Source organism: Ahaetulla prasina, chromosome 7, assembly GCF_028640845.1.
Source record: "Ahaetulla prasina isolate Xishuangbanna chromosome 7, ASM2864084v1, whole genome shotgun sequence".
In the NCBI taxonomy this organism is placed as follows: Eukaryota; Metazoa; Chordata; class Lepidosauria; order Squamata; family Colubridae; genus Ahaetulla; species Ahaetulla prasina.
The window spans coordinates 56,627,040-56,639,815 of record NC_080545.1 but is presented as its reverse complement, the minus strand read 5'-3'; the positions used below and the strand labels follow the sequence as shown (position 1 = coordinate 56,639,815).

Here is a 12,776-nt window from a genome sequence, read left to right as displayed (position 1 = left end):
GATAAAGGCCAAGTTTACCTCTAATTATCTTCCTTCTATCTCCTCAGAACCTGTTAATGGATATTGCCATTAGGCTTCTATTCAAATTAGTCAGTTCTATCTTCTTAGGTGAGAGATAACACAAATATAGACAGGCTGTATATGAAACATTATTTCTGGTCCATATCATTTCCCCAGTATTCATTTCTCAACCCATTATGGATTAATTAGTGGTTTTTTTAAAAAAAAGAAAAAAGAAAGAAAGAAATCCTGCCTAGATAGTCATTAAGGTGACGATCTAATTATTCCACATTAGAATTCTTAAAGACCGAATCTGAAATATCCATAAGGTTGTTTTCTCTTCTCCAGATAGTTAACTATTTCTTCCATCATGCTGGTGTAATTTTTTACTCTGACAAGCTCAGAGATTAAAACAACCAATGTCCTTCTTAGAATGTCAGCCTTTATTAACTAAATATCTTTATCCCTAGTTTCCTGTAGACTGCATAATTCAATTTGTAATTGAAAACCATAATCATTTTAATATTGCCTCACTATTATTTCAGACAGAGATAGCCTCAGATAGTGAGAAAATTAGAACTAGCCAGAACTCCTGCAAAGTGACACAAAGAGCTTACATTTGTATAACTTATATTTTAAAATTCTGTTTCAATGGAAGCACCAGCAACATATTATTCAGCTTTAGGAAATGGGTAATGTTGTTACTTCTTAAAATTCTAGAGAGCCTGAGGAATGTTGAAGAGAGTAAAAAAAAAAGTAATTGAAAATGAGCAAGTTAAAATATTGTGGGATTTCCAAATACAGACTGATAAAGTCAGATAACAGAATAACAGGGTTGAAAGAGACATTGGAGGTCTTCTAGTCCAACCCCTTGCTCAAGCAGGAAACCTTATACCATTTCAGATAAATTGTTTTCCAATTTCTTCTTAAAAACCTGCAGTGTTTGAGTACCCACAACTTCTGGAGGCAAGTAGTCCTACTAGTTTATTGTTCTAACTGTGAGGAGATTTCTTTTTAGTTCTAGGTTAGGATCTCTCCTTGATTAGTTTCCATCCTTTGCTTCTTGTCTTGCCTTCAGGTGCCTTGGAGCATAGGTTAATCCCCTCTTCTTTGTGGCAGCCCCTTAGATATTGGGACACTGCAGTGGTGGGTTCCTACTGGTTTGGCCCAGTTTGGGTGAACCGGAAGGCTCCGTCCACCCACCCAGATGTCATCATGGACTCTCTGCACATGTGCAGAAGGTTCTGTTCATGCACAGAAGCATTGTGCACGAGCAAAGCAAACATATACATGTGCATGCTCCCGATTCCGAACCGGTAGAAAAGGTTAGTGGAACCCATTACTGGGGCACTGCTATCAAGTCTTGCCTTACATACCTGATACAACTGTGATTAAAAACAAGAAAGTATGGATAACTGATATCTCAATACCAGGAGAGAGTAGAATAGAAGACAGAGAATTGGAGAAGATTTATAAATCAAAGTTGAGAGATAATGGCATAAACTGGTTATAGTGGTGCTAATGGTTATCAGCATGTTGGGTTCTATACCAAAAACTCTTGGACAGCACTTAGAAAATATGCCTTTGACAAACTTTGCATCTGTCAATTGCAAAAGACCTCACTGCTTGGATCCACATATATATTAATACTGATACATTTCAACATCTTAGGTTATTGGGGAGAACATGATGTGCATGAAAGTAACACCAGCTATAGAACTGACAGCTGTATCTTTACATTGTTGTGAACAGAGAATAATAATACTAATTTGTCTGCCACCTGCCTTCTAAAAACCTCTGGATGGCTCACAATAATGAAACAAAATACTACAATAAAGTTGATAAAAGATGGCAAGTGCAGCAGATCAAATGGAATGAAGTCTCATAGATGACATTGCTTAATCAAAGAACCTGGAACATGCCAATCTTGTAAGATTGATTTGTCCAGGCAAATGCAATGGGAAAAAGCAGTCCCTCAAGATGACTTATATTTTAATCTGATGTTGCTTTCCATGCTGGTGGAGAAAGGCCAAAAAGAAAGTAAAACCATACTCTGCATCACAAGCTTCATACAACCTTCCTTTCACACATATGCTTTGACTGAAAAGAGATCCCATGCCAGTGATTTTAATTAAGATTCAAACATTCATTGTAGGCTGGGAAGTTTCTGACCAAATTTGCAATCTGGAACATTCCTGTTGAACATTAGATGTGTTTCATCATGCTATTTTTCAAGAAACTATTTCCATTCCAATCCCCCTCAATGTTCTATTTTTTTTCCTCCAGCAGCCAGCATGCCAATATATACACTGAACATGTTCAGTTCTCACCGAGGTGCCTTTTTTATAGATCTGTGAGTGCTCACCTCTCACATATACTTTATTTATTCACTAAAAAATTGTTGTGATGGCAGAGTATATTTGGCAAATAGTTACTGGGTAAAACCTAGAAAGAAGCGCCTGTGCAAGAGCCAATTTTAACATGACATATGGCTGCAAATACTGCAACTAATTCAAGCAGACTGCTTGATCCCATATTCTTGTTTAATTAATATATAGAATAGAATTTTTTTTTATTGGCCAAGTGTGATTGGACACACAAGGAATTTGTCTTGGATATATCATGCAGAGGGGGAAGTAGGTAGCTGAAATAAGCCTTCCTAATGATCTTAGGTGGTTTCTATGCAATGTCACCTTAATGAGTTTGCTTTTTACTACATGATTACTCATTTCCTACAAATGCATTTCCTTGCTTTTCCTGACTTCCCTGTTTTGCTTTTCATCTCTAAGTAGACATCTGTCAAACAACCATGTCTCACTTCTGTCTATACATTCATGTCTTATGAATGTCCTTCATTTTCTGTACATTTCAGCATATTTTCTAAATAGTTCAGAGTTTCTATGAAGGAGTCCACATAGTATGTAAACAGAAAAAAAGAAGCCTATTTTAAAGCAAACAAACAAAAAGATACCGTGTGCATAGACAAAAACACACAATTTAGGGAAATCACAGTGCAAAACATAACAAATGAAATGTAACTCAAAAAGTATAAATTCATTGCATTTTCTCCTTCTGGTTAATTTATGTAAAGTATTTACACTTTACCTGATGGGAAACTGCACAGAATTGTTTGTTTGTTTGCTGGCTTCATTGATTTATTGATTCACCAATTCATTCATTGATTGGTTGATTTCATTTTATTTATATCTTGTATTTTTTCATTCAGCTCAAGGCAGTTTACATGTTGGTGCTCTTCCAGCATCTCATTTTCTTCCACAAAATACTGTGAAGTGGGTTGAGGGGGAGGGAGGGGAAAGTCACCCAGTGAATTCTGTAAAGACTTGAACCTGGGTTTATTCAGGCCAAATCCAATAATTATTATCAATTCCTTAAGATGCCTCTGTGTTATATTCTGTGTAATTAGTACAGGTACCATCCAGTCTTTGTAAGTTTTGTTGTTGTTAGTTGCGAAGTCATGTCCGACCCATCGCGACCCCATGGATAGCATTCCTCCAGGCCTTCCTGTCCTCTACCATCCTCTGGAGTCCATTTAAACTCATGCCTACTGCTTCAGTGACTCAATCCAGTGAGTTTTAGTGAAGCTAAATTAAACTTGCAATACAATCCTGTACAAGTATATGCAAAAACATATCCCATTAAGTTCCATGAAAATTACTGTAATGCATATAAGGCATATGATTAAAGATTGAGCATGCATAGCTTTTGTCATATATATATATATATATATATATATATATATATATATATATATATATATATATATATATATATGTAGATCTTTGGTTATTCAGGTTTTCTCCCGCGTAAGCTCCCCAGCTCTCCAGCCAAGCTCCCACCCAATCAGTTCAAACCCCCACTAGCAGTTAAAAAGGAAGAAACAGCTGCAGTCACACATTGCTCCCAGAAGCACGAAGCTGAAGCCTGAAGATGACGAATGAGACTTCGTCGAAACGTCGCCAAGACACTTCCAATTTTACGCGGGAGAAAACCCGAATAACCAAAGATCTACATACAAACACCCGCGAAAACCTCAGGAAACAAATATATATAGGATAAATTATTTCCTCCTGAGATTCTTGACCACCTTTTCTACATAATCTTCCAAGTTATCTTAAGATTCCAAAGTCTATCCATGGTTTGCGGGTTTTGCAGGGGGCATATTTTATAATTGAACAGAAGAGAACCAAAAACAATTTTTTTAAAAGGAAGAACAAAGGCAAAGGAGCAAGCACACAAACACTTCTTGTGTTTCTGAAACACTTCTCAAATGTGTGCATGTGTATATAAATATTTACATGATAGTTTCAGTGCACGATGACCATATTTTATTATAATCTAGAGTTTACTCAAAGCTACAATTTGGCTTATAAAATATTTTTGTTTCTTTAACTTCAGGTCGTCTGTGAAAGAAATGGGCTCCAGTGAACAAGAAATCATAGTCTGGGTTTGCCAGGAAGAGAAGATTGTCAGCGGACTGACTAAACACACAACTTGCCTGGAAGTAGTTGAAGCTTTGCTGGAAGAACATCAGACAACATTGGCAGAGAAGAGATTTCTCTTTGGGGAATGTAAAGATTACTGCATTATAGAAAAATGGAGAGGCTCTGAGCGGGTTCTTCCACCTCTCACAAAAATGCTCCGACTCTGGAAAGCCTGGGGGGAAGAGCAACCTAATTTGCACTTTGTCTTGGTCAAGGCAGATGCTTTCCTTCCCTTGCCTTTGTGGAGGACATCTGAAGCCAAGATAGTTCCAAACCTAGAAATGCACTTGGATCTAAGTCCAGCAAATTATATGAAGATGTTGACAGTGGACAAACAAAAGAGAATTCTTAGAAAAACATTTAAGAAACTGGCCAAACTTAAACAGGAAGGAGTTCTGCAGGAGAGGGACAATATAGAGACACTAATCCATCTCATCCTTTCTCAAGACCATACTATTCACCAACAGATTAATAGAATGAAGGAACTAGATATGGAAATTGAAGAGTGTGAAGCCAAATTCCAGCTTGAAAGTGATGGGGAAAATTATGTCCAAGAGTCTTATTTAATGTCTTCTTGTAGCAGTTCTGAACAGCTAATGGAAATGCCTCAGAACCATCAGCAGGAAAGTTCAAACAAATATGATGGGATTTTACAAGTGGAAGAAGGACTAAGGCACCACAAGTTAATGATTGAAAAGCTCTCTGCTGAAATTGAACAAGAGGTTAAGGAAAGTGAAAAAAATGGAGACGTACGGACAGAAGAAGCATCTGAAGGTGAAGTGAAAAACACTGATCTAGAAAGTATTAAGAATGAGCTGGAGAGAAGTATGAAAGATGCTCTAAAGATTCATTCTCAGTTGAATTCCATAGAGCAGGAACTAAAATATCGGGACTTGATGCTGCAAAGGAAGGAAAAAGAATATGAACTACTCGTAGAAGAGCTTAGTGGTTTGCATGCTAAAGATAAAAATGTATTCAGGTATCCAACAAGTGAAGAGGAAATGAAGGACAATGAAACTGGAACCTGTACAAAAAACTTTCCAGGAGCAGACCTTCTTCAAAAAATGACAAATTTAGACCTAAATGATACAGACTCCGACACGGGAATAAGTTCTACTCACAGCCAAGACTCAGAGACAGCTATAGGAGACACATTGCTTTGTCCACATAGTTGAAAACAATTATTTTAACTGAGGCAAATGTAATATTTGCACCCTTTAAAAATCACATAGGAAATGTGGCACTTTTTAAAATTGAATCTAGTTCTAATGGGATACGTTTCCCTGATTTTTTTTTCATAGAAATAAATCACGCAAGTCTTAGAGCCAAATCTTATAAAAAGAAAGGAATATACAGTAAAATTATATTCCCTTTTTTCAAATAATACAGCAAATTCAACTGTTAATCAACCGCATAGATACAGACTAATTAACCAGACTTGGAAAGATGGACAGAAGTGTAAGTCCATATACCAATACAAGTTCTTCTTTGTATGCATTATCAGTCCATAGAATTCTATGGGGAATATTATCTTTTATTTTTAATATACTGATTCACTGCCAATTCAATGCGATAACAATGTGGATATTTTGAAATGCAAAGTCTAATCTTTGAATGTCTGTGGTATTTGTGGAAAATGTATGGTATTAGAGCTAGTGGTACAGCAGATTTCTTGTGCTGCCTTTTATTAAATCATAAAGCAAAGTTTAACAAAGTTGCTATTTCTGTCAAAGTTCTAGAGTTGCATATAAGCTATGTTTTATCAAATTCTCAATAGCTCATTTACTATTGTTGCATATATCTAAATGAGATGCAGATTTTAAATATCAGCTGTTTTCCTAAATATAAATGTAAGAGAATGAAGTAAATCAATTTTACAGTGCCATAATATAAATAAGAATCTGATAACTCTTTAACCAGCATATGCTAGTTAAGCAAGAACAAGTGAGGACAGTGCTTGATGTATTAGAGATGAGGCCTACAAAACTAGTAATCCCAGATTACAGCATATGAATGCTATTTACCTTGGACTAATGTAGCGATACAGTGAGAAAGGCCATCAATAAAAGGCCACTGTCTAGAATGGACAATGAAAGCATTATTTCTATGTTTATTTTTTTTTCTTTTACATGCCGACTTGATGTTTCACTTTTTACAAACATCATCAAATAACCCTATTGTTATTTTTAATGACTGGGAAAATTCTCTTCTTTGGATTCCCACCCCCCATTAACCTCTGGACATTATGAAGAGATTTCCCCTAAAAAAAAAATTGTTATTTCTTTTTAAAAAAATTTGGTGTTGTGCTAAATGCCTTAATGGTAATATTTTTGAGTTTTGTTATCTATCTTGTTCATTCTGGAAACATAGACAATTAACCATTATGTTTTCATAGTTTTATAATAATTTATTAATATGATAAATATAGACAAATAGTTCTTGACTTGCAGCCATTCATTTAGTGATGAAAGTTAAAATGGCATAGAAAAAGGTGACTTATGACTGTTCCTCGCACTTATGAACCCTGCAGCATCCCCAGAGTCACGTGGTCAAAATTTAGATGTTTGGCAACCTGGAGCCATGTGATCCCTACTTGTAACCATCCCAGCTGGCTTCTAACAAGAAAATCAATAGGGGAAACCAGATTCACTTAATGACTGTATGATCCAGTTAACAATTGCAGTGATTTGTTTAACAATCATTGGAGAAAAATAGTAAAATTGGGCATGGTTCACTTAAAAACTGCCTTGCTTAGCAATAAAAATTCTGGTCCCAATTGTGATCATAAGTCGAGGATACCTGTAGATATACATATGTATACATACGCACAAACACTGTAATTTTCAAATCTCTGTTGTTGAAAATATGCTAACCTATATTATTTGAAAAATTTCTGCAGTTCATGTGATATAAAAAAGATAATTATTCATATCTTTGGCAATGTTACAAAACTTTTTGCTTGATTCTATGAAATGCCATTATGTTGTGAATCAGAATTAAATTTATGTTGAATGGACTTCAGTATTCGCTTCAGACTCAATTAAGTTCTACCTTTTGCCTTCCATTCATCACTTCAATGTGTATATTTAAGTGTCTGTGGATAAAAAGTGTCTGTTTATTGTATATTCAAGATTTACTAATTTATGGGATGCAAGCATTTAGGGCTTCTTCCAGTACACACCTGTTCTAAAGCTGTAGGATTGACTGAGGTGTACCTCCTATTCATGTATTAATTTATTTTTCTTGGATAGTCCCATAGTTGAGTTAAATCTAATGTGCAATATTTGTCAAATTTCCTTTTCTTATGAATTTTTTTTTACAAAATAAGTAGTTGCATTACATTCTATAGCCCATATGGATATCCATATGTTCTTTTTATATTAAGTTATAAATCTTGGGTGAAAAGTAATCCATAGAATCTATAGAAGACTAGACAGTACCTATCTTACAGTACTTATTTAAAAATCAGTAACCATTACATTTGTTTTGAAATTTTCCTGGAAATAGCAATAGTGGAGTTATAATGGCAGTATATGTGTGTTGTCCTTTGCCCAGTATTGCATCTAGGTTTTTCAAAGTGGGAGAAGCATAAGATTCAATGTATCTAACAGATATAAAAAATCTAAAGGTTGAGAAAGATATTGTGTAGGAAATGTGTGATTCAAATTTCTTCCCTTACTTCTACATGAAGTGGCTTTGGTTATAACCAGAGCCCACTAAGATAAGCAAAAGCCTAGCCCAACCCTATACATATTTATTTTAAATTAAGTACTGTGAAATATATCCAAGGTTTACTCCTGATGTAACTGTATGTTCATGTCAGTGGACCTTGTAACCATTGACTTCCCAGATAGATTCATGTTGCACTATATTATGATTTGTTTTAATCACTTGAAAGAATCTTTGTCCCAGCATCCCTTTCACAACGCTATAGTTTCAAAATGGTTGAACTTTGGTTTTGATATTTTAAAGGGAAAAATTGTGCCTTACAAGACTTAAGATACCCATTCCATTTGTAGCCTCTCAGGAATGTGCTGAAAAATTCGTTCCATCTTCTCATTTGATATTATATTATTGGCATCTATATGTAGCTATGGAGGCCGTGATTTTTAAATTCTTGGTCAGAAGAAAATTACACAACAGTGTTCCAAGCAAAGTATGACAAGAGGATATACATCAGAATTAGAGCTAATTAGGGTGGAAATCTAAACTGTATTGCACCCTTCTAAAACATGTGAAATATCAACTAAAATTTTAGATATACTACTATATTATTCTATTCCAGTTTCCTGAATACATTTAAATATTTTACATTATCATGGTTGAATGGAAATTCCAAACTTTTTAGGATTGAGTGTACAATTCATTTGAAAGTTTGCAAACTTTCAAGCTCTGAGGGGTAGAGTTAGAAACATGATTTAGTGTAGTATTTCACTAAATCTCAGCTTTAACCATCTAATTCTAATTGCTGTTATGTCCCACTGAACTCAATAGGGGTTTATTCATTAATAAATTTCCTATTAGTTTTAGTGATAATTACTAAGTAATTTTCATTGGGTTAAGGCCAATGGCTAGAACCTGGTCATAAATCATTTATTTGGTATTGTATTATAGTATGTGTGAAAACATTCCTTATTGAGTATCATATTTTTCCAGATTAAAAAGTAATGTTCAAATTAACTAACAACCACTGTTACTTCTATCAAGAATACTGTTGCAGAATTTAATTAATATTAATTTGTATAGAAATGATCATGGGCAATACTTAGAATTGTTCTCTGTGTGCTCCAAATAAAACAACTCTATCAAACTAAGGTTCTTTCTGTGTTATATTATTCTGACAAGTGAATTCTGCAAACCCATGCAAACTCATGCAGCTGTGTGACTACACCTCTTCACCTTCTAGCTATGCCTTCATTCAGATATTCCACTCCACTTCCCCTGCTCCTAGATTTTTTCGTGCCCATCAGAAAATGAAATCTTTGGGGCAACAAATATGTTCCATTCAAAATGAGGGATTTACTTTACTGTCTTTGCTATATTTGTCTGCTTCTTTACTTTGTTCCTTTCCTCAATTTACTTATGAAAGAATATCAGAAGCCAGAATGCTTCACAGCTTCCCCTGGCTGTATCATCTTGACCTAGAAATGTACTTGTAGAAATTTGATATGTTAGCCAGAAAAATATTTTCCTATCTGGTAATCTCCAGTATCTAAACTCAATGCAAATATACAAAAATAGAGGGTGTATGTGGTTATGGTCTAATATAAGAATTCAGCTAATTGGGATTTGTTTAACCAATCACAGTTTAACAAGGGAATTTATTTTAAGTGATAAATTGCATAAAATTGTGACAACTGCAATTCTTCGCTATTTTTTGCTTGAATCAAATGTTCAGAACCAGACCCAATGCTACCAGCATAGTAGCACTAGCAGAGGAATTATTACACCCACACATAGTACATCCCAATTATAACTACTTCCCTTTAAAAGGACACAAAAGGAACCTAGCTAATGTTTAATTGTGACATGGGACAATATTTGTTGGGTACTTGTCAGAAAAGTTCATTTCAGTGTACTTAGAACAAATGTCAAAAGCTCCAGTAAAGGATGCCATGGAGGTTAATATTGATACAGTGCTTCTTAGCTTGAAAGGTATTGATTGTTTTGCTGGTCCTGCTGCTAAAAAGAAATCAAATGTCAGCAGGGATGGAGATTCTTAATTCTATTCAAGAACGTATTTCCTTACTCAGCCCACAAACTCACCCATCTTGTATGCTGAAAGCACCAAATGTGTTCCCCACTCCTTCTTTGTTTAAAGTCTGGATTTAAACTCATGGCAGGGTGAAAAGTATCATGAATACAAATTGAGCTTTTATTGTTATTCTAAATATAAGCTGCAGTCGAGAAAGTTCCTTTTAGCAAGAAGTCTTATATCTCAAACATATCTCCCTGCATCAATGACACAAATGCATGAGATTTCATGAAGTTCTGTGAGATTTTGCTAGGTCTTAATTTTCAGAACTTTGGTTCTCTTTTTTTATGTATATATAACATTATTACATATGCTATATTATTAATCTCGAAACCTGGCATACCTAACATTCTTTTACTTTTCCTATTAATTAATTAATTAATTAATTAATTAATATGCACCAAGACAAATTCCTTGTGTGTCCAATCACACTTGGCCAATTAAAAAAAAATTCTATTCTATTCTATTCTATTCTATTCTATTCTATTCTATTCTATTCTATTCTATTCTATTCTATTAATATTTCTATTCCCTTTAATAAATCTTCCAAAACCAACACACATCATCAGCAAAAGCCCCAGACTTTAAACTTCCCTTTTGATCTCTACTCCTGCCTTTCTCTACTCCTGCCTTTTTATTCAATATTTCAAGAACTAAAATAAACAGGTAAGGAGATAGCAAACTTCCTTGTGTTCCTTTCAGTATCTCACAAAGTTCTGTTAGTTCTCCATTAACAATTATTTTTGCTTTCTATGAGGTATAATTGATCTCTCCCATTTAATAAAAATTATCTCCAAATTTCACAACTTCCGAAACTTTAAACAAGTTCAAATCATCAAAGGCCTTGACTGCATGTAAGAAAATTAGTGCAGCTTGTTTTTCATTATGCTGCTCCAAATATTTAAAAATGTCCAACAAATTTCTAATATGATCCCTTAACTATCTTTTAGATAAAATTCAAATTGACCTTCATGAATAAATTCCTGCAAAATTATTTTAACCCCTTTTAACAACTTATAGTAATTATTCAGTAATGACATTGGTTGGTATTTTCTAGCTAAAGTCAAATTCTATATTTCTTTAGTATTAATGCAACATTAGCCTCTTTCCAGCAGTCCAACAGCTTTCTCCATCTCTCTGTAAAACAGAATTCATTATATTTTGTAAAGGCTGTAAGAGCTCATTTTCAAAACATTTGCAATAAGACTGATCCCAGAGCTTCAGTTATCAAGCTCACATAGTTATCATCTATATCTTCTAGTTTCTTCTGTTAGTCAAATTAACAGCTAAACTTCCCACAAGAGAATATTATTCAAATGAGCAGAAATGTACTGCAACAAACCAGAACACTAAAAAAGGGAAAAGATCGCCTGTACAACATCTTCCAACAAATGGATACCCATACAACTTTATCAAAAAGTACCTGATCACTCAACCCTTACAGCACAACCAACAGATAGTGCTACCAAACATCCTAAACATCTCAGAAACAATCAACAGATATTATAACTACATCATTGTAGCACACAAACTAACAAAAGGCCTCCAAAATATCTTAAATAAACCAAAAGACCAAGTAGGCCAAGAAAAATAAATGTCACCTATAATACAGTGTAATGACTGTAACTAAGTAGGACAGATGCAGTTGTGGGTTTCAAAAATTTTTACTACCTGTTCTGTGGGTGTGACTTGGTGGGCATGGCGTGGGAAGGATACTATTAAATCTCCATTCCCATCCCACTGCAGCAGCAGGTTACTGCAAAATCCCTATTTCCTCCCGATCAGCTGGGATTTAGGAGGCAGAGAATAGATGGGGGCTGGGCCAGTCAGAATTTTTACTATCGGTTCTCCGAACTACTCAAAATTTCTGCTACCAGTTCTCCAGAACTGGTCAGAAACTGATGAAACCCACCTCTGGACAGATGGGCCTAAGAGTAGCAGAGTGCATCTATGAACACCAACTAGCAGTCAGAAGTTAATTTCATCACACTAAATCATAGGGAATTCCTGGAAAATAGAGATTCAGACAAATCAGTTATGCATAGAGACATAGAGAAAAATCATATTTACATATCATTCAAAAGAGACAATAAAAAGTTAAGGAAACAAAAACACCCAAGCACATCCTTTACAGCAGCCAACACCCACATAAGCAGGGATTAACAACAGACAAACAATCATGCGGACAATAATAATCAAGGAACTACCAAGGAGAAAACCACATCCCCATCAATACCGACAGGGCAAGCCACTGTATGTAAACAGGGAGCAAACCTGACACTCAACAGTACTGAGATGTTATCTAGTTAAATAATGATATATCTGCAAGCAATAACCAAGCTCAGAGAGCACTAGGAATGCCACAGGATCTTCTCTACCAGTATCTTGTAATAAGGGAATCTTTTGTTATCTGCTTGGAGCACAATTCAAATGATTGAAATAAAATTAGTCACTGTAATTTTGGTCTGTTTCTCAGTGAGTTTTGAAAGCCTTTCTGTCAGGTATACAAGTTGTTTAGG

The 12,776-nt window shown here is 34.9% G+C and overlaps 1 protein-coding gene across 1 annotated transcript in view; it reads left to right on the top strand.

Annotated features, from left to right (window-relative positions):
- RASSF9 (Ras association domain family member 9) overlaps nucleotides 1-7,819 on the top strand; it is a 40,978-nt gene extending 33,159 nt beyond the window's left edge. Inside the window, exon 2 of the mRNA XM_058190622.1 lies at nucleotides 4,417-7,819. Within this exon, the coding sequence (XP_058046605.1) occupies nucleotides 4,417-5,677 (1,261 nt within the window). The 3' untranslated portion in view covers nucleotides 5,678-7,819. The remainder of the gene's footprint in view (nucleotides 1-4,416) is intronic.
- Nucleotides 7,820-12,776: the final 4,957 nt, after the last annotated feature.